The sequence below is a fragment of the Cariama cristata genome, unplaced genomic scaffold (assembly GCF_000690535.1).
Source record: "Cariama cristata isolate BGI_N322 unplaced genomic scaffold, ASM69053v1 scaffold6537, whole genome shotgun sequence".
Classification (NCBI taxonomy): Eukaryota; Metazoa; Chordata; class Aves; order Cariamiformes; family Cariamidae; genus Cariama; species Cariama cristata.
In genome coordinates this window covers 10,032-33,360 of record NW_009624902.1, presented here as the reverse complement: position 1 = coordinate 33,360, position 23,329 = coordinate 10,032, and the positions used below count along the sequence as shown (strand labels likewise).

General features: G+C 36.0%; 1 protein-coding gene across 1 annotated transcript in view; it reads right to left on the bottom strand.

Moving 5' to 3' along the window:
• Positions 1-22,088, bottom strand: part of CTNNA2 (catenin (cadherin-associated protein), alpha 2) — a gene marked incomplete at its 5' end in the record, with an annotated part of 63,424 nt that extends 41,336 nt beyond the window's left edge. Inside the window, 4 exons of the mRNA XM_009703373.1 lie at positions 6,959-7,110; positions 18,016-18,216; positions 21,557-21,713; positions 21,996-22,088. Of these exons, the coding sequence (XP_009701675.1) occupies positions 6,959-7,110; positions 18,016-18,216; positions 21,557-21,713; positions 21,996-22,088 (603 nt within the window). The remainder of the gene's footprint in view (positions 1-6,958; positions 7,111-18,015; positions 18,217-21,556; positions 21,714-21,995) is intronic.
• Between the last annotated feature and the right edge of the window lie 1,241 nt (positions 22,089-23,329).

The window sequence follows — 23,329 nt, the reverse complement described above, 5'->3', positions numbered from 1 at the left end:
ACTGCCTGGCCAGGAAATGCTGTTTCCCTTTCCCTTTAAATTAACTTGTCTGCCCAAGCAGCCAAGAACTGAAATTGAATTGTCTTAAAAATTAAGTTGTTTCAGCTCTAGTTTTCTTTACAAATGGCATTTATCATTACCTTGCTGCAACTTCTCTTACTCTGTTAACGTGATGAATGAAGTTCCAGAATCAAACATCCTTTGGAAACACTAACAACCAGAATGCAGTATTTCAAAATAATGTTATTTCATATAGAAATGGACACTGATACTATTATATTAGTGGAATCTCCACGTAATCTTCAAAAGAGAAAGTAAATACCTGGGAAAAAGTTGACAAACATTCTGGAAGAAAAAGTTATCAAAGCAAATAAGATTTCCCCTTGAAAGAAAATGTAAATGATGTCAACTGCTTTTGAAACAAATGTAAAGTTTATAATCTTCTTTATCACATGGTTCTTTTCAGATACTGAGCTTTGGAATTTGCCTTATCCCCTAAACTGAAACCATGTTATCTCCATTGCTGGTGCTATGAATGGTGTGAGGGTCTCTGGGCAGATTGATTAAATCACGTATTAAGTCACGTATGTGCTGGCTTCAGGTTGTTCAAAATGTTGGAGGGAGGAGAAAAAAAGATAACTAATAGATCTGTTTATTTGTGGATTTTTTTTCACCTTCTAGCAAAAAATTAGTATCAAAAAAAAATTTCCTTACGTATATAAGGAGAGATAGCCTACTTTAAATCACTATTTAGTACTATATTTAATATAGATGGTGTAAAACCAGAAATAGTCTTTAGAAGGAAGATTATATTCCATTTTGTGCTTGAATAGCATGTACTACAATAATCTGGCCACAAGTAACTTCAGTAGGTGTAACACATGATACTGGTAATAGAAAAGATCACAGTAACTGTGCAGAGAAATCCTCACCTTCCTGGATACCCAAATGCCTGAGTGTTAACCTAGAGGGCCAGCCATTACAGAAGAAATCATCCATGCTGGCATTTCATGCTTGAAGGCAACGTCAAGTTTGCTAGCAGAGGTGCTAATAATTGCCAGTTGTCATGACAGCTCTGTCTTGAAGATGCTCAGTCACTAGGAACAGGTCCAAACCTTCTAACATAATGTAGAGAAGTCTTTTGGCGGTATTTATATTACAGCCTGGTTTCCAACATGAAGTGCACATCACTGTTTGTAACGGAAAATCAGCTGTTTTGCTAGCTACATGGTGAAGTGCACATGATGGAGAGAGTAAACCACAGCCATCTTCATTTGGCTTACAGAGTATGAATTAAGTATGTGTTTTGATGCTGAGCGCTGGAGGAAGAAATAACCAAGTATGACAGTATGGTAATGACACTCAGGCTGCATCTCTGAAGACATGCATGTACAAATAGTGTATATAACAGGATATACAGGAGACAAAGTTTAGGTAAAAAAAAGAATTTATCTCTTCTCTACTGCCACCAGAAAAAAAAAAAAAAAGACAGACTGGTACCCATCATTATAATGTTCAATAGTTTTGCTTTCCAATCACCTTTAATCACTTTATACTCTTTGCTCAGCTGCCTGATGGCAGGATGTGTCCTTAAAATCTGCCATAAGCAAACCAGCTACTAAGAGAATCATACAACTCCCTGAGTAAAGAAGAGTATTTCCTATCGTAGGGCTCAGCTTTTCATCCGCTTAGGCTTTATTGTGAAGAACAGGAACAGGGTGGAGAGTTTCAGTCCATTCTTCATAAATCAGCTGGCTCTTCCTCATCCTCAAAGTCCATTCAACTAGCCAGTTACACTGGTCATTGTAAAACCAGTACTTTCTTCCCCCCCCCCAGGTATACTCTTCTTCTGTCTCCATTTTTATAAATAAGACTATAAAAGATAATGTGCAGCCCTTTCCCAGGCTTTCATAGTCAGACTTGCAGTAAAGCAAGGGCGCAATATTAAAAATATTATATTTCAACACTGTAACCAGTAAGGACATGAGACTGCCTCTTAAAAATCTAAAATATTTTGAAAATTCTATGTTTCAAGGATTTATTCTTAAAGAAACATTCAGGAAAAACATATTGCTGTTACTGCCTGACATTCATCACCTTAAAATTTGTGGTCTTTAAAAGACTGAAACCTAATGGGTATAGAGATATATATATTGAACTTGGAGAAAATCTAGTGCAAACCAAAAGGACAAGTTAATACAACTGTTAATAATATACTACAAGCACAAAAAATCTCAGTATTTCCCCTCTGTTCAATGAGATCTAATTCAAAACTAACTTTCAGATTCACTCTCTTAAGGTTTTCAATGTGGTGAATTTAACACCCTAATTTTCTTCCAAAAATAGATACATTTTTTATTAAGATGAACAGTAGTTAACTGTTAACTGTATGCTGCCATTTCAAACATGTCGCATGCTTTTCACTTTTGCACCATTGCTTTGTTTTATCTGATCTCTTGGAGATGCAGCCCATATATAATAGGTCTCCTACCTGTTTAGACACAAAGGTATAAAAAAGAAATATTATATTGATGTACCTTGACTTAAAGATTTTTACTCTTAGCAGGGCCTTCTGAATATATCATAACAACTCTAATTTTTGTGCACAACTAACAGGTCCTTGGTATTTAAAACCTAGTTTCCAAGACAACAAAGTCTGGAACTTAATTTATCTGAGTTGGAAGACAGAAGGACTGAATCAGTCTTACAGCCACCTGAACCTATGGTCACACAGAATTAGGAAACATGGATTTGAGATTAGAGACAGCTTCCAAACAAAGCTCTGACAAACACCAGTGGCAGGAGGAGCTAGTGTAATTTTCAAAATTAATAGATTTTATCAACCCATTGATTTCAGCAGAAAAATTTTCTGTCTGTTCTGTAGCACAGGCCATAAGACTTCCCAGGACTAATTTTTATCAAATACAGTATCTCTACTACACACAGAGCATATTCTTCATTCATCTAATTCAGATGAACTCTCCCAGTGAAGAAGAATCTTTCACAATCCCAGATAAATCACCTGGTAAATATATACTTTCTCTTTTAAGATGCATGCTTTACTTCTAATATGAATTTGGTGACTTTCAGTTTTCAGTCATTGGAATATTATGGTTTTTTTAATACCTCTCTGGCTGTTAGACTGAAGATCTTGCTGTAAACAAAATAGCTTCCATCAATATAATTTTGTTTTATCCTTTGTAACTGCAGTATAAAATAGTGAATTATGCATGTCGCAAAATGGCATATATATGTAGATTTATAAATACTATTTGTTTAATATTTCACCAATTCAAATATACTTGATGAAGATAGAAACCCTACTATGCTATAGTGCTGTATGCACTTAAAAATTGTAAGATGCAATTATATGAATTACAGCACTGTAAACACCAAGTCAAGCTAACCTTGTAATGAGAGGAAAGAAAGACTGAAAATATATTCCCTCATTTTTTACCATAAAAATACCCTCTAATTCTAAAAGCTAAGGAGAAAAAAAAGCCTTTATAATATGCTTTTCTATTCAACTCCATGCTATTCTGTACATTTGTTTCTATACAAAGGCATTGCAGCCTGAGTGACTCAGGTGCTGCAAGCAGCATCTGAGTGGCAAAGTTAGAGAACCTCTCTCACAGCAAGTCTTCAGCTCTTTGATGATTTACAGTAATACCTACCACTTTAAGTTCAACCTTCAACCTGAGAAGCAACAGGCAGTCAGTGTAGACAATGGACCCCATAACACCCTTTGGAGATAGACTATTTAATAAGGTGGTGAGATTCTCTGCACCAAGTCTAGTTTTCCAGAGGATCTGAGATGTAGCAGCACTTTGGATTTCACCACAGTGGCTACCCCATAGGACATCACCTAAGCCTACATTGACAGGTGTGGAAGAGTCGAAGAGCATTCACACAGTTGGGCTAAGGATTCCACATTTGCACTACCCTCATTTTATTTTTATTCAGACTCACTGTAGTCTTCTCCCATGGACTGAACATCCCTTAATGACAGAGTAGAATAGAAGTGTGTCTAAGATGCTCCTACAGCCCATCTTTCAGGATCATCCCAAAGAATCAAGTTTATATGCTCTAAGACTACTCTGTAACATGAACTAAAACACGGCAAGAGGGAACAACTGGAGATTGGCTCCAAAAGTGCGCTCCTGATGCAAACAAATGTAACATAAAGGCTGATGTAGATGCAACTAACGGTAAGATTGCCAATAGCAAAGGCCATGTGTGAAAAGAGAAGACTGGCCTCAGAGATACATAAGAATGAGAAAAGGTGCCAATGTGATTATTCCTAACTGTATAGAGGGTTTCTGTCTAATAACTGAGAGAATTTCATAAGTAGCTATGAAAAAAACGAAGTGTAATTTGATCCCTACGCAGTGATAGAAAATACATTGGAACTAAGTTATTATTTTCTATCTTATTTTTAGGTTTTATAATTATACTCCTAAATTTATTTACACTACTTCTTAAGTTGTGAAAGAGATTTTTTGTTCTGTATAGATCATAATAATAGTCTTCAGTGCAAAAATGAGTCTTCTTTCTCCTCCAAAGAGACAATAAAATCTCCCATTTTCAAGGGAAAAGAGAAGAACAGAGATTATCCCCTTTCCTTCAGCTTACTAAAAGTAATAATACCAACAAAAATTAATTTAAAAAGTGGCTTTATTTCCTCTATGGAATGAGGGAATCATCTCAGATAAATTCAGTCTTTCATGGCATGCACATGAACAATTACTGCCTGAAAATAATTGTTTGTGTCAGATGCTCTAAAAAGTTTGCAAGGTTGTTTTTTTTTAAATAATTCTGCATGATGTTTTATAGCCTGAATTAAAGAGATGCATGAGATTTGATAAATTATTAGATAAAAATATTCTAAAGACTGTCTTTTATAGCTTAATGCCTCACCCTTTAATTACACATTCCATTTCAATGTGAGCTGTTAGGGTGGGAATGCTAAAGACTGTCTCAAATTGAAACTAATTTTGTTTTCTATAAAAAATAAGGTTCTGATTCAGCAAACTTTGGTCTATATAAGTTTAAATATGTGGATTTTCCCAGTTAACTCACAAGGATAATGAGTCCATTTATGTGCTTTAGTTCTCTGCCTGGGTAAGGAATATTACATTTAGTTCCATAAATAAGTTAATTGTCTGAGTGCAAAAATACATCTTCCTAAACTGGGTAAGCAGAATTCATTAACTCATATCATACAAGGAGCAGAAAGTAGTAGTGATACGATTGCAAAAGTAACCTGGGATGTTTCTAAGGAGACTGCGAAGCCTGCATGCTGATCAGCTTTCCAAACTAGTAGTTAACATAACAGTAAGAGAGCAATGAAATAAGTGAATGTGCCTCCAGAATTTAAAATGGTTCTTTGTGCTTAGCAGAAACTTCTCAGCCAGTATGGACAATCTCATGGCAACCTCTCTGGGAAGACTCTGATGTACGGGGGGGTGCTGGAAACCAGAACTCTGCGTAGGGGATGGGAAAGCATGAGTCTATCGCAGATCCCACCTGATACTTGCGCCTCATGAAGCAATTTAAAATGACTCATGAGAGACTATGACAGAGTAAAATGTGCTTAGAAGTGATTCTTGTCCTAAGAGAAGTTTGGAAACTACAGACTAAGGAACTGGATAATCAAAAGAAAAATGGCTTGCGCCTCATGAAGCAATTTAAAATGACTCATGAGAGACTATGACAGAGTAAAATGTGCTTAGAAGTGATTCTTGTCCTAAGAGAAGTGTGGAAACTTGTTACAGCCTAAGGAACTGGATAATCAAAGGAAAAATGGAGATCCTTTACTATGCAGATCTTTCGTTTCCATTCCAGTCCAGAAGAGCCGCAAATACCCCAATATTACACACCCAGAAAACAGGACGGGTTTGCCCTCATCATCCTTCATGACTATAATTCATGCTACCTGAGATTAGCACTGGGTGCGGGAATGGAATTTATGTTTCGCAGTTATAAAATTAAGCCTGTCAAAAGCTTTTTTCTGTAAATGTTAATACATAGTGACAGATGACTAAAATTGAGCTATTTTGGAGTGCTCCAACTGCCTGAAGTCTTACATCAGTGCCATAATATACTCACAATGACAAGTGTATGTTACCTGTTTGCCCAAAGGAATGAGTTCTTGTTTTAGCACTGTTATTTGCTTCATAAGTTTCCTCTTGTGGTTTTCACCACAGCATTATTTGTACGTGGCTTTCACTGGGGCAGATTCAAGGTAATTTGGGTCTCAAATAAGCATTTCAATTGCTGAAGAGATGTCCAAACCAGGTCGGGTTTGTTTGGTTTGGTTTGTTTTTTTAAATTTTGACTGCGGACTACACTGAAAAGACATACATACATCTACTCTCACAATAATTATGTTGCTCTGTGTTTATTTTTTATATTATTTTTATATTTTTTTTAAAAGATGCCTAGGCAAATTAAATCAACTGGTTACTCAACACTGCAATGACACATTCTTTACCTCAGTGAACATTCAAAGCCATCCTTGCAGAGGCTCACTGGAGCAGCAAGATAATTTATTTATTCATTTAGATTTTAACCAGACTTACCTCATATCCTAGGCAGCACACATACACTTGGAAAAAAAAAACCCACAACATAAATCTACACAAACTTTGAAGATCTTAGCAAATTAATGATATTAGTACAGAAACAGTAATGAAGCTTGCATCTATTGGTAGTTGTGATGAAAACTTCTCCTAGGTGATTAATAAATTAATTGTGGTTCATCTCCTAAAATACCATCATGTCTTTACTTACAAATTGTTTTTTGTTGCACATACTTTTGTTTCACACCTGTTTCAATGTCAAGCTTTTCTGGCTTCTTATGAAACAAAGCTGAATCCAACAAGCTTTTATATTCCTCTCATCCAAGGCGATACTTTCTTGTAAGCCCCAACTTCTATTTCACAGGTGCCTTACGTACCCTTATCATCAGAACAGCTTTCCTGATGTCACGAACTCCATCATAAACCAGGCGGGAGGCATCTATGAACTCGTTCTCTTCAAATGGCTGTGGGACATTCGCACTCAAAGCTTCAATGGCAACCTCAACTTGTTCAGCAAAACGTGGCATAACTAGATTAAATGAATTGAAAGGCAGTAAGATTAGACACCTTCTTTCGTGAATATTTTTCGCGTGCCCTTGGGCATAAATACTTTCCAGTAGACATGGTACATACTGTTGTTACAATTTCAAGACCCAGGGAGGCTCACGGTGTGGGTTTGTACTGACTCTACACCTGCAGAGCTCTGGCACATTTTCTGACAGCATGAAAATGGTGATTTTCATATTCTTTCCTCTAATTGCACAACAAAGAATGTAAATCTTCCTTTAAAAAGTGTGATTTACTAACTTTTAAAAGACTGCAAGATATCTGAGCTATCAGTAAGAACATTTAAAACCTTTATAACTTGGAATGAACACGGTATATATTCATACCAAATGACCAAAGCAAAACGTAGCCATTATGCCTACTAATTTAGATAACTAACAGCAGTCTAGCTCATATTGAATAATAATAATGCTATGAGGGACAAAATTCAAAATCAAGCAAATTACTTTTGTGAAGGCACGTAAATGAACATTCTGTTTCTTCACTATAATCATGTATATAATAGGAAAAATAGCCATAGATATTAGCTAACGGTATTATAAACTGTGGTACGAGCTTTTCAAATACATATCTTCAAACAATCATTTACCTATGTAAATAGTTTAAAGGCCTTCCTTGAAGTAAGAAAAGGCTTTTCTTCAAATTTTATACAGGTTTACTTTGAAGGTATAATCACTTTATGCATATCACATATGCAGAAAGATAAATGTTCCCCAAATCTGTCCTCTAACAACTTAAACCGAAATCCTACAAACAGGAACATGAACATCAGGTCCCACTAATTATAATGCACCTGTACTTGGTTACTCTTGTTCTTCAACATTTTAACATTAGTATTGGAGGACTGGGCTCTCATATATTACAGGACAAATAGAATCAATGCTTCATTAGAAACCTTGATACAAAATGCATTGGGATTAATTCTTACAAATTTAAGGAATTTGTGTCAAGTTTAAGGTTTCTAGATAGCCCTCTTTTTATTAAATTCACATAATTTTTATTATTTGCCTTCTTCTCTAGCATCTAGGTATCCAAATCATGTACCATTGGCTTTATTATTTTGGCATCACAATTGGAAGAACAGGAAAAGATGACTCCTAACGCAGTTGCCTTTTTTGGTATGATATTATCTTTATCATCTTTTCCCTAGACCCTATTTTTCATACACTTTCTGGTAGCCTGATCTCAACTGATGAATACAAATGGGATTTTCCAGTGTAATTTTCATCAAAAGCAGTGACAATCTTTCCTAGGAAGTAAACTTTCACAGTGGCAAGAAACCACATTTTCTTCTTCACTAAATGTCCTTAAATATATCTTACTGATAATGAAAACTATGTTTTATGCATCTTACTTACTATCTGATTTAAAGTAAAAACATAAAACCCCATGATTTAAGACTAGCCTGCATTTTGAAGAACTAGTGGCAGCAACTACGAGCTCATCCTTTCTGTATCCAGCAGTTAAGTATTATTCACTAGAACTTAAAGGGGAACCCTTTAAAAGGAAGTGTCTAGTCAAATCTTGTTTATTCTGCCTATGTATACACACACACACACACACACACACATAACATATATACGTTTGCTCGTGTACACAAATGAAAGAGCAGAATTGTATCTTTCCTGCAGTTAATGTTCAATAAGTGCAGTAAGTGCTTGGGATATATCGGAGAAAACAGGAAAAAGTGACAGCAACAATAGATTTCAAAAAAGTAAATGTTAGCAAAACATTGCTAGGCAGAAGGGAAACATTTTAATTAGAAAAGGAGTTTGAGAGAGTTGGAAGTTTTGGAAAGAGTATTAATAAATAAGATTAATGCATATATCAAATTATCTTAATTAATGGAACACTTGAAAGTGTAGTAGGAGACTAATATGATTGAATAAGGAAGTCTTTAGCCTCAAAATCAAAAAGCAATCACTAAAAATACAATGGAAACAAGCAAACATAAAGAATAAAAAAAAAATTATTTAGGGTCATAGGGATAAAACAAGTAAAACCGGAGAGGATAAAATGACAACAAAAAAGGAGGTAAAGAACCCTAATATTTAGGGTCCTTAAATTTCTATCTAGAATTTCCTAAATAGCAGAGGTACTCAGATATTTAATATAATTAATAGTAAGTGCAACAGATCTGAATTAGGAAAGGTAGTTTGGAGAACATCTACATAAACGTAAGGAAATGTATCTATTAAATATATTTTCAAGTTAACAGAGCATAGTAAAATTTACCCTGCAGTTCTTAAAAAAATAATCAAAGCAATTTCTGAACCATCTTTGAGAACTTAAGAAAAACAACAGTGAAAGTTCCAGGGATTTAGAAGAAAAAGTACATATCTATCTATTTATATAAAGAAGAAAAGAAAGAAGGATTTTAGGATATTCAGCCTAATGTCAGTACCCAGAAAGAAAATGAAATATGATTTAAAGCAATTAATGTTTAATTATCTTGTAAATAATGAATTAGACAAGCAACAGATTTGTCAAAATACGTTGCATCAAGCCATTACAATATTTTCCTTGACAGGGAAGCTAACTAGTGGGTCGGGGGAAGCCGTAGATATGATACAGCTTGATTTTGGTAAGATTTTTGAGATGGCCACACATGACATTCTTAGAAGCAAAACAAGGGAAATGTAAATTAAATTACTATAGGGTGAACATGGAACTCAGGAGAAAAAGCATCTCAAGGAATAATTACCTGTGGTACGCTGTCAAACCAGAAAGATATGTCAAGTTGATTCTTGCAACGTATCTAGTAATGTGATGCTATTGTAAAAAATGGCAAAGGCCAATCTAGAATTATTACAATATATAAAAAAAGACTTGAGAGTAGATTTGTTGCTTAATATGACAGTATTAGACCAATTGGTTTTCTGAGATGGAGATTTGAATTAAATATCTTGTTGCTTGTCCTGATGTATGCTTCCATCTATGTATCTTTGTAGCACACATTCTGCATAGACATATCATGCATATGCATACATATACTAATAATATTTTTGTTGTCATGGATGAAGAAATGCCCATATACAATTATGTCTGTGTTTTATGTCACTGGATTGCGTTTCAGAGTGTTTACCATTCTGTGCTCAGAGGAGCTGTCACTAACTTCTGTTACAGCTAAATACTCATCAGTAAAAGTGTGAATCCTCATCAGTTCTGGATATCAAATCTTATGCGTTTCACGTTGGTCATTCAGAAAAGAGGAAAAGCAAAATTAGGGTAAAATTTGCACCATGTTGGTTTAAGTGCTATGGCATAGAAAAGGATGAAACATCACTGTCCAAAGCACAAGACCATCTTGTCTTCTCTTTCTATTTACTGTTTCACTTTTCCCTCAATGAAATGGTTAAAGGATAGATGTAAAATAATGAATACGCATACCCTATAGCATTTTGCAGTAAACACAAGACTTTCAGGAAGAATCAGCCTTCACTGCCAATACACTGCACCACAGATTTAGCCATGGACCTCAAAACCAATGTTCCCGAGGTGCCTTGAATTTATGGCCAAGTCCTGACTCTTTGGCCCATATGTGTTAAGTAAGTCTTCTGGTACTTCACAGAAGGCTCCTAATTTATCTGTGGGTATATGCAACTATGCAGTATAGAAATGATAATGTAACACTTTCAGGAAATGTTGGATTTGCTCATGTGCAAATATACAGGTGAGCTGTACATTATAGAAATTAATGGGATGTCTGGAGTCATGTTACCAAGTATTGTGAGATATGGACACACACACAAAATAAAAAAAAAAACACCAAATCTCCAAACTTTGTCCTGATTGAATTGTCATTCACAGAAAGATAAAATGTCAGGGGAGAACCAAGGTAAGCGGTGTCTGCAGGGAGGTACCTTGTGGCTAGCACAGTAGGCAATCATGTAATGAAATGGTACATCACAAAGCATACAAAGAAGGATAACAAGTGACGTTTGTGTCTCACTGATTTCAGATGTCTCACTCATTCTTCTGCCTACTTGTGCAAATAAAGACTACATACAGTGAGTACCTCCAAAATATTATTACTACTAAATGGAACTCCCTTCAGGTTAATATTTCAAATAAAAGCTAGGTGCAGCTCTTTAAAAAATCCCCTCAAGAAAACAGGTGCATGCTGTTTGACACAAAATGGCTTATATAACACAAGCACAGCACCCTTTCTGGCTTTAGTTATAAGTTTGTGTATATCTGTACGTAGGTGTGTGTAGGCAAGGGGATGCAAGGAATGCCAGTGTTTTTATTTTAAAAGATTATTGTACAATTTGCACTCATATTCATAAAACATTCCGTTGGAGCTAGTCAATATTCACTGCATTTTTCTGCCTATATTTTCTAGACTTGGTATAAATTTTTTCCTACCTCTGCAACCATCCTTCTTACTTTAAAAAATGGCTCTTAAGAACACAAGGTGTTTTTGAGAAAAGATTTGAACAGTGACTAAGTAATAACGGTTTATGAAAATGGTCACTTCTATTACAGTAATCTACTATTCATCATCTAAGGTGTCTGGCACATCCAAAATAGACAATCCTAGTCTTTTTAAACTCTCCTGGAGTTAATTTGCTTCCAAATCCACACATTTCTTTAATTTTGTCATTCTTATCTTGACCTTCTTCCATTTCTAGAAGATCTTTAGGTTATGGAGAGCAAACCTGAAACAATTATTTGGGGCATTCAGTGAATATCCTCCTTAAAGTACAGGCTAACATTTTAAACACTGATGTGAGGGCTGTTGTGCACCAAAAAGGTATCTTCGCCCAGCTGTCCATAATCACCCCATATTTTTTTCTGAAGGATGAATTAGCTCAGAGCCTTCCTGTCAGTGTGGATAATATAGTTTAAATCATCCAATTTACCTAGAGAAATTAAATAAAATTATCTTTTAGTGGTGTCTTTCTGATAAGGAAAATCCCCTACTCCCACCAGCCAAACCAGCATTTTTCTTTTGCAAATTTTGCCTCTGTCTATTCACCTGTTAATTAATACATTATACACCAACCACAGTGCTGACCCCTGAAAGCATCACAGGATTTATCTTTCTGCCTGCTGAGAAATGGTCATTTATGCTTTGCTTGTGCCTTGTAACCAGCTCTTAATTCATCAAAGGCCTTAACATTCACTCCATGGTTACCCATTTTCCAAACAGCTGTGTGTGCAAGACTTTATGAAAAGCCTTTGAAAATCTAAACCAATTACGTTATACTCTCCTTTAGTACTATAATCTATTTTTAAACTCTAAAAGTGGGGAGAAAAAGAAATAGTATTTAAGCTTTTAGACACTGTGGTGATTTATTCATCTCTTATGTGTCTCATTTAATTGTTCTATAATATATTTTACATGATTTCTTACTGTATTCCTCTGCATATTGAATACAGTCTCTCTGGTTAAAAATTCTTTGGATCAAATCAAGCACTAGTGGAACATAATCTTGGGTATGCTCTGGTCCTTTTGTAAAATATCTTTTTTTTTAAGAATGCACTAAATCATTTTTTGTTGGCGATACCTTGACCTTTGGATTTCAGTTTAGTAAAACTTCAAAGAAAATGATAGAGTGTTTTGCAGAATAAAAGCCACAATTTCATCAAAACCCCTGGATAAATGATCTCATGTTCTCAGGATGATAGTACCCATAGTTGTACTATAACTACCTGAAACTCCCATAAAATATGAATTTAACATTATTTATTTTTTAAATAGGCTCCATTTTGCAACTTTTAGCTCTCCCTCAGATTTAATATGAGATTTTTTGATTACAGCTATGCTTAAATTCATCTTCTTGCTTCTACATTTTGTTTCCCTTCATATCACTGCTGAAAAAATCCATCTTTACCACATTTTAGCATTACCTTTGATATTATCATTGAGCTGCCTTTTCCTAGTGATAAATATCTTTAAAGTTTGTCCTACTCATACTGCTAAAACTCTCACAGGCTTATTGCTGAATCGTCAGTAGTGCTGATTTTCAACTTTAGTCCATTCTGATAAAGGCAAAAAAACTGACTCAAAACAGGAGTCAGAGAGTGACCTACTTAAAAATAGCTAGTTACAAAGTTACTAGGATATTTTGAAAACATTCTAAAAGTTGAAAATCAAATTTCTGCTCTGAATCAGATGATTTCAAATTTCCAATGTCCTTCATAGGAGTGAGTAACAAAAGTACTACAGTACCAGCTCTTCAAGGATGGTTTCCAGACATCCCAATGCAAATTGAAGAGAAAAAAAAAAATACCAAAAAGTTTTCACAGCCCTTCCCAGGCAGTTCCGGTCCTATTTGTTCTGCTTTTTCTCACAGAATCGTCAGGGTTGGAAGGGACCTCGGGAGATCACCTAGTCCAAACCCCTGCCAAAACAGGGTCACCTACAGCAGTTGCACAGGATTGCGTCCAGGCAGGTTTCGAATATCTCCTGAAAAGGAGACTCCACAACCTCTCTGGGCAGCCTCCTTCATTTCTCATTCACTCCCTTTGATTACAGCCCTGCAAAGTCTAATCTCCTTTTCCCAATTTAAATTCAACCCTCTGACCTTTAAAGAATGTCACAGCTTTTTCTCCTCCCTGCATCTCAGAAATCTTGAAAAATAACATTCAACCTCATTGTCTGTTACTTGATTTCTTTCTTTGGACAATTCTTTTTATTCATTTAGAAACTCATGCTTCTTCCCTTCAGCTGTTACAGCTTCTCAAGCAATTGCTGAGTAGACTTCAATCTCCTCCTTATTAAAGGCAATGGGACACTCTTCAGCTGGCCGTAGCCACTGCTAGGACAGGGTGCTGAGCAGCATGGGAGATCTCAATATCCAAACAGAAATTGTGCTCCCTGTTTTCTCTTACTCCTTTCCCTTGCTTTTTGCCTTTTCCCTTACCTTTAACCTTTTCTATCTTCTCTCTTTTCCTTTCCATCCTTCTCTCCTTCCTTTTTTTTTTTCATAGACCATCTGTAGCGTGATAATTTCACAGTTCTTTACAAATGCTGAATTCCAATGTAGCACTGAACAGGAGCCATCAGCATGGCCCTGCCTTCCTACCCCTGGGCTGCGTCTGACCCTGGTTCTCCTCACTGGGTCTGATCCCGACTCCCACCTGTGGGCTGACATCCCAGCCTGGGGCCATCCCTGACCCCATGGAGGTGCCTGCTGTCCAGGGCTGGGGCTGCCCCCAGGGAGACACTGGGCCTTGCTCTTTAGAAAACCAAGCTAAAGATATTAGTAAAACTTCACAGTGCCCCAAAAAGCAAACGAAAAAAATGAAACCCTGAAGCTCTGGTTTACTCCTGCAATCAATTAACATCCACTAAAATCTATGAGTTTTGTGTTTCTTCCCAGCAAGCCCCATAGACTCTGTTTTTATAGTTTTCATCTTGGATTTATAAGAAAGTCAGCAAGTAAGAGTCAAGTGTTGTTTTGGTTTTAAAGGAAAATAAAAGTACCCAATTTTAAAGAGACATTAACCAATACTTCACTCCCTAACACTGCTGTCAGAGATAAGAATCTAGCCTCTACCATGTACTTGGTTATAAAGGCAGTGGGTTGGTCAACTGCAGGCAAGAAAGCACTAAAATACTAAAAGAACCCACTCCATATATTCCAAAGGCTGTAAATTAAGACAACAAACAAATAAAACTTTAAGGTGAAACCAGTTATTAAAGTAACGTTTGCATAATTTCAACTTCTTAGAACCTACCGATACTTCTTCCATTGAAGATTAATTTTCTCTGCCCCCAAAAAACCATCAGCAAGGTGTTTCTTTTTCCAAAACAATTTAGTCATATTTCTGCACCGTGGCTCAAACTCAGTACTTATATAACAATATGAAATACTTGGAAAAAGAGGCTTAACAGATGCTTTCCTTTCCTGAGCTGACAGTTAAAAGTAAATAATAACTACAAGAGAAAGGTAGTACGCTTATTTGCCTTCCATTGTCATTTAACTAAATTTTGCCCAGCTTTCAAAAGCACTTCATTTAAAAATAAATAAAAGTAAATTAAAAAAAAAAAAAAGGAGGAACAAAGATGAAAATGATAAGGCATTTATCATTGTGTTTCTCACAGAGATTTTGGTATGTGCATCTGTGGGTGGAGGCTGACTCCAAATAAATCACTCTCATCATTCTTGAGTGTTTGATAAAGTCTGCACAGGATCTCAAGGTGACAAATGGAAAGACTATATAAATACATGTACATATTCACAGATACATGTATCTCTAGATCCATAGCTATACAGATGCATATGCAGACAGAGACCTGTTCTGAGAGAGGGCAGGGTATAAACGGGCAAGGCACAGAATGGCGTAGGGTGGTCTAAATACCATTTTAACCACTTTATTCTAGGGTGACAAAATGAGTCAGTAAATTCTACCTTTTTAAATCAACAATCATAGAGGAAAAATAATCAATGCCTTTATAAATGGCCTGAAAAACTGCAGACAGAAATTGTGTTGTAATATTAATGATCCACATTTCTGTCTGGCATAAATCATTTTAGGTTCATTGGCTCCATTTAATTTGGGCCCATTCCATCTTCTGAACTTCTGTTGCACAGTTTGTACGTGATGTACAGTTCTTAACATTTAAAATACAAATTTTTAAAACTTTTTTTATTACTCGCAAGTTTACTTACATTTTACAAAATACAAAATAAATAATAACTTTGATTTTAAGGAAGAGGGACTCAGCCTTAAGTATTGAATCCCAGAATTAACAAGTTGATGTTGTCAAGATGCACTCAGTCCAGAGCTTCTAGCACTTAGTTATAATTCAAATTATATCAAAAAGTACATTAAATATGGAACGTAAGGATTTGCTGTGCCTATTATTGATCTATATAACTGCGCTTTATAACTGTCAGTTACTCTGTTGAAAAACTATTAATAAAAAATTTTACAGAACATTAGGTCAGAAATTTTAGCTGAATAAAAAGCCCGAAGATACATTTTGTTTTGCTTAAAAAAGAACTCTTAGTGATAGGAAGATTTCTTCCAAATCTCTCCTTTACAAAAAGGAGACGTTAACACAAAAGTTCAACAAAATATTTTACCATATCAAACTGAACAGATTATTTTCCTTCTGTGAATTCATAATACCAGCTCATAGACTTTTTCAAATAAGCTAAATTTACAGTATTCATTCCATTGAACTCTCATTGGGTAGTAAAAAGTGGGACAAATAATAAAAACAATTTTTGGACCCACTTCCGCTTCTCCCACCTAAAAAATACATGACACAAATAGAATCACTAAACTTCGAGGCAAAAAAAGAAGCAAAGCTTATTGCATTATCTTCAAGCTGCACATGGGTACACGGTTGGACTTGATGATCTTTGAGGTCTCTTCCAACCATAATGATTCTATGATTCTATGGCCAAAACCCGATCCTCTAGGTTCAGCCAGATGTAAAATGAACAGGAACGTTGCATAGAAAACAGCTGCGTAGAGCCAAATGGAGCGGGTCCCGTAGGCCAAAGATCATGTTACTGATTTCTGACCTCTCCTCAAAAATGTCTCTCTGCAGCTCACAGGAAATAGTCTATGAAAGTTCATTTCTACAGACTGGTGTGAAACTACATTGTGAAGCATTGTGGGTGCTCAAGGTACAGCTTTCTAGTCATAATCACAATCACAAGAATCCACACTTCAGCTATAATTTCCAATAAATTATAATGAAAGGCCAGAAAAAGAAGAAATTCTTGATTTTGGTCGGGATTTCTCTGTGCAAATAGGGCTTGGGGGTTCCATTAGGGCTAAAAGATAATAAGCTGGGGACAACAATAACACAACAAGTAATATTAAATAATTCCAATATTTTTTTAGCTCATTTTGCTGATTTCTGTTCTCAAAGCTAACACGGAGTTTTTGCTTTTCTATCTCATAGGAAGGTGCCTGGTTGTTTTGTCTGAATGTTACATTTGCTGTGTCCTGAACTGGTCCATTCTCATTTGTTCCTTCTAAAATATTCTTGATGATTTTAAAGCCCAGATAAGCAAGTGCAGCCAGATAGGGGAGGATCAGCTCAGACATTTTCAGACATCCACACTACATGCATCTCTATCATAGCTGGTCAACTGTACAGACAGTGGAGACCTAGTCCGTAAAGTCAAGGAAATCTGAAGCATGATTCATCCGAACAAATGTAGACCACTGCTTTAAGATGAGAGCACTTGATAGTACTGCCTGCACTGAACAATTCAGACGCACATAGCAACAGATAATACTGAGTATAAAGGAGTCTAAAAAGACCAGCTTAGGTGTAATCACCTACACATAGATGAATACAAACCCTGCTTTGTGAAGGCAAAAACAGGCTTAAAAAAATAATCAGTGTTTTTCCCATTCTATCCATCTAGCAGACTTTTCTATTTTCATATTATCTATTTATTTCATATAATCTATTTATTTTATGTAATTTAGCAGACTTTTGTATTTTTTCAATTAGGTAATATATTTCCAGTTGCCTAAATGTATTTTCAATAAAAAATTATTTTGTTTAGAAACCCAACTTCAGTCATCAACAAGTGCATTCACCTGCACAGACCACAGAGTGGTTTGTAATGTTTGTAATTTTCTAGAGACACATAATTAACCAACTAAAAAAGAACTTGAAGAAAAGGCTGTGTATTATTTGCTCAAATCATTGAAACTTTGATGAAGTAGTCTATCCTTGATGAGTTACTGAATCTCTTCTCTTGTATGGCCCTTGTCAATATGACTTCTGCTATAGCATTGAGTAGAGAATAAAAAAAAACACTGACAGCCATTAATTTGTTTGTTTATATCTTGTTTTCAAGCACAGGTCCCCCTCTGAGTTACAGATTTCAGAGAACTAACTGAAAGACTTAATATTGAACAATATCTCAAGTAAGCTTACCGGTTTCAGAGAGCAGTTTGGTAGCTTCCAGTACCTTCTCAGTATAAACTCCAGTTTCATAGTTTTCCATCTCTGCATTAATGATGTGAATAACTCTGGCTGCACGGCCTCGGATGGCACCTGCAGTTCTGTCCAGTGTATCAACATCCCCCTCTTGGAGAGCAATCACACACTTATTCACATCTTCCAGAATGTGGTTTTCTGGAATGTAGGAAAAAAATAAGGCTCACTTAATTTCGTTCTTCCTCATAGCAAAGCTTACTGATTTGGGTAAACAGCAAATGTCAGTATGTTAAAAAATTGATATCTGTCCTTATCCAGGTCTGCAAAACAAATACCATTCTGTGATACTATGCCACGTAACAGTAAAAATCCCAAGTGTCATATTCATCTTTAAAAGGGACTAGGCTACGTCCTCTCACCTATACTGCAAATATCAACCTGTAATTCTTTGAAAAACAGTTGCATTAATTTCTAACATCACACTGAATTTTATTATAATGAAAGTGTAATGAAAATCAATGCAGAAAGGAAAGCAGTCAAATACTATGCAGATGCTCTAATAAACAGTAGGGTAATTTTCTGAAGATGAATTTACACATTCCCGTAAAAATATGTTCGGTTCATTTGTACCTAAATAAGTTAGAAAAGAAAATAAATCATTTTGAAAAGACAACAGCAAATGGCCTTTGCAGATAGCAGGGAGCCTGTGTATGAGCAGTTCATCTCCTTTACTCCATCTATGCCAGAGATTAAGCTGTGAATTTTTCATGACACACAGTATAATTATATGTGACTGTGCATATGCTGAAGTAAGAGCTGACAACAGTGAGTCTTCTCAGATGATGTAATATCAAGAAGCTTTATTGAAATTTCTCAGGTCAGAATCAGGCCATCTGCTCGCACGTGCTCCAGCATCATAGTTTAAGTAGTGTTCACACATACAGATATCGCCAAAGGATGAAGCAGATTTTTACTAGGATAAAGCAGATTTTGACTAGGTCAGACATTATTTCCCTGCAGCCAATACAGTTAAAAATAATTTCAATAATAAAACTATGACTGAACTTCATATTTAGGCAAACTCACTCTGAGAAACTCAGTGACTTTAAACAACAACTTACTTTTCTGCTACAGACACCACTACACTGAAAATGAAGTGCTGTTCTTTGTAGTAGTAATAAACAAAACAGAATCAATCAGTTCACCAACTGCTTTTTGTTAATTATTCTTGGCCACAAAAATAGAATGCCACACTAATCTTCACTGTTAAAAATCCCAAGGTTGGATCATTTGAGGGTTTCAGAAATGTTTTACATGATGTCACATTTTAAACTGTAACAACTCTGAATGAAAACTGAAAATCCCCTGAGCTGTAAATCACAGTAACTTCCAAGGCAAAATTCTTTGTTTAAAAAACTCTCTATCCACCTCTAAAAAATATTGCTTTGCTAAAATATTTCTTCAGTATTTCCTCCTTACCATTGTCAATTTTTTTACCATAGTATAGCCAAATTTTGCCCAACAAGAAGTGCTATATGGACTTGAACAGATAGTGCATTTGGAATATAAAGTAACTGATTAAAATTACAGTCAGCCTTCTTTTGGTAGCCACCATATTAATAAAACATGTCATCAAATGTGACACTCAATATAAAGAGGAGGTGTCATTTCATGAGGTATGTTTAACCAGACATTTAACAAACCCATTTTGAATGCTTTACTGCTTTAACATCCAAAAATAAAACTACCCTGCATAAGCTGAGGCTTCCAAGCTTACAGCTAGAATCAACAGGCTTTCTGGATACATGAGATGTTTTCTCATTTTTAATAGTGATGTCTATGGACAGTGTCAGAAAAAAATCTAAAACCAACAGAAACACTACTTCTCAGTTGCCTTGGAAAGTTTGGATCTAAGTCAAGATTATGTTAGAAGAAAATATGATTAGAGAAAAACAAAAAATAAAAACATCATCTATTCAAATAACTTCTGTTTTTATGGATACAAGTGCTTGCATGGATACAAGAGGATGGAGTGAACGAAGTCCTCAAACAAATAACCAAATGGCCATTTAGGCAAGTTTGCCATCTCCTTGGCTTTTGGACTAGGTCTTTACAGCTTGGTCTGGCCTTTCATTGCAGAGCTAGGCCTGTTGAAAAGTATTTGCCATCTTCAAATCTCGAATATAAATCTATGTGCTACCAGATTCTGAAGTACCCTTTTATTCTGAGAATTCATTTTCATTTTCTTGTCATGGCTTGCAGTAAACACTCTAGCAGTGGTGTTGAACAGTGGAGTGTAATTATATTAAACCAAACCATTTCACCTTTTCCCTGTTATTAATAATAATGGGATACAATCAGACAAAATAAAGGGAAGGGTAAAAAAGAAAATTTAGGATTTTTTTAAAGGATTTTTTTTTCTCCAAACATCTTAAACTTTTATTAGGAAATTTAGGAAACATCAAGGAAAAGAGTGTAGAATGAAACATAAAATTAAGGCCAAGCTATCTCTTGAAGTTTGGCTCTTCTGTGACTTTACAGTAAGCTAAGCACACTTGGCACACTCTGTGTCCTTATTCACAGCAATGAAATTCATGTCTATCAAACTGTAATAGCAAAAAGAGTTTTCTGCAGTAGACAATTAGCCCAAGACATGCAGCATATTATAGTATTCATTGTGTATACGCTCTGCCACAAGTTGTAGCACTTCAAAAGGAGGATGGAGAAAAGACTGTGACTCAAAGAGTCATTCTTTGCTTCATGTCCTTCTCTTCTCCATCCCTTCTTTATGTAAGGAGTAAGATACTTTGCCTGTCTTCATAGAAGAGATTGCTTTGCATTGTAATCCTTCCTAGACGTGCAAAGATTTGCTATTTCTTATACTATTTTACTACTTCTCTCTCTTTGGTTGCATTGCTACACCAATAACTCTGGGACCCAGAAGTGCTTCCCAGCTCTCAGGAAATGTACACACTGGGTATGTCCTGACAACATACCTACATGGGACTCATATGTAGCATCTGCCTATTTCCCCTATTCCTATCCCTCTTCAGGGCCTGGTAACCTGGTACGGATGATCTAGGGGCCAGGACTGTATGGTACATTTGCCCTGTTGTTTAGACACAGATGATCTAAGCAAAGCTACGTAACAAAGTAAGGAAAGTTCATCTTTCCTCCTCTTGCCTACAACTGCACAAAGACTCTTAACAATTTTTACAAATACTGTCAGCCTGTCACAGGTCTGTAATAAATTTTTAAAAGGTGGCCAAAATTCTACTTTGTGCCTGAGTTGAAAGAAAGCTTCTCTAGACATAGAAGCACAAATAGGATGCTGTTTTCTGGGAGATGAAAAGGCAACCATTGCTACCAGGGATTAATTGGCATGGTTTGGTTGCACCTACTGAGTGTAGAAGATCAGCATTCCAACAGGGATGGACTAATGGACTAATGATGCTTTAGTAATTCTAGCTTTTATCTGCTCTGACCCATTACTTTAATTTAGGAGTATATTTATAGAAGAGTCCCTTGATCCCAGTACCTGAAACAGAGAGGAAATCGTCCACCGAAGTGATGTCATCAACAGCTTCAGTAAGAACTCGCACTTGTTTTTCCCATTGATCTTTAAAGACGTCCATGTTGTCCTGTGCTACTTTGCTCTGGGGTCTGGCGGCCAATGTGAGTGCAGCATTTATTACCTGTTATTCAAAATCATTTGTTACGAGGAGTGGCAAAATTTTTTCACAAGGGAAAGAACAAATAGATTATGGACTGTGTTAGAAATACAGCATTACACCCCACTCGATATGCAGGTCTCAAGATATGAATGTATTTTTCACAGTTCATGAAAAGCAAGCAACAATGTAATGATAAAGGCAAGGCTATAATCTTCATGTAGGCTGTTTTCCGTGTCTCAGCTAACTGATGCTTTCTAATGCCAAAAGAGTTCTGAAGTACTTTTTAGCAGGAATTGTACTTACCTGTGGGCACAGACTATCAATCTGTGTCGCTGCCATACGGACTAACTTCACACCTTCTTCATTATTTGAGATTGAACACGCCAGATTTGCAACCTGCAATGAAATCAGCAGAATGAGAATCAAGTTTTAGGCAAGCGGGCCATTTTACACCTTCCTTTCTTCTTATTGAGCCTTGCTTAGAAAGAAAGATTTGTATACAAGAGGAATGATACAGCATGTTCTGTGCTGGTAAACAGAAAGCCATGTAGATTATTTCCTTACTAGCAAACTGAATTACTCATCTTCATTAGATTTTTCTCAAAATCTTCCCTCACTGTCAAGTGTTTCACATCTTTCTCTATAGCTTGAAAATAATCTCCTGAGAAGTCATATAGAGAATGTAGAGCATCCAAACAATTACCTATACCTTTCCTTTCCTCACACTTTCTTTTTCCTTTTATTAACCGTGTTCATTATAAACACTAGTAATTAGGCTCATCCATATACTGAGCAATGAAGAATCTTTGATATCCTAACACATGGAATTGTGCTTTTTCACCCATAAACAAAACTCTGATACCTTCACTGATACTGGGAAGTTACATATTGCTCAGTTACCTTCATTGTTTCAGATCTTAATGGTTTTATGTGTGTTAAAATAATTTTAATTCTCAGGTGGACCTCTTTATTTCTACATGATTGTCTGCCCTAGAGTAAAAGGTCCACTAGCAAGACTATTATAATTTGGTCATGTGAAATGTCTCTGTTGAAAGCCTCATTCTGTAACGTATGCCTGAAGTTCTCATTCAAAGTTGTAGGTATCTACATGTGCTCACTCTGGCACAGCTTTGGAAAGTCTGAACCTCGCAAGATTGAAGGCTGTTTGGATAAGATGAAGACAGGGGAGACTTAGAAAGACACCTGAATGAGATCCAGCAATCAGACCATGCCTCCAGACACTGCAGAGCTGCATCTCTGTGGCTTGGATGTAACTGGCTGAGCATGTTCTCCCAGCTCATACAGTGCTTCTTGCAAAAAATCCACTCCCAAAAGCTTTGTGCTAAGTTCATGAATCTGCCAGGCATTTTCCAAACTGCAATTCACGTTCACAGTGTGCATAATTAAGCTCATCAGTGATATTTAAATCACAAAGGTACATTCTGGAACGGGGGAATACAAGGTACTTCTTTTAATCGTCCAAATGCATGGCTCTTAATTCCAATCTACATTAAAACAAACTTATAAAATTTTAAATATGCTTCCATGATACTATTCACTGTGCCTGAAGGCATAACTATCAGTTGGAAATGATTCATGAATTAGTTCAAATACCCCCATCTTTCCAATTTTCCTCC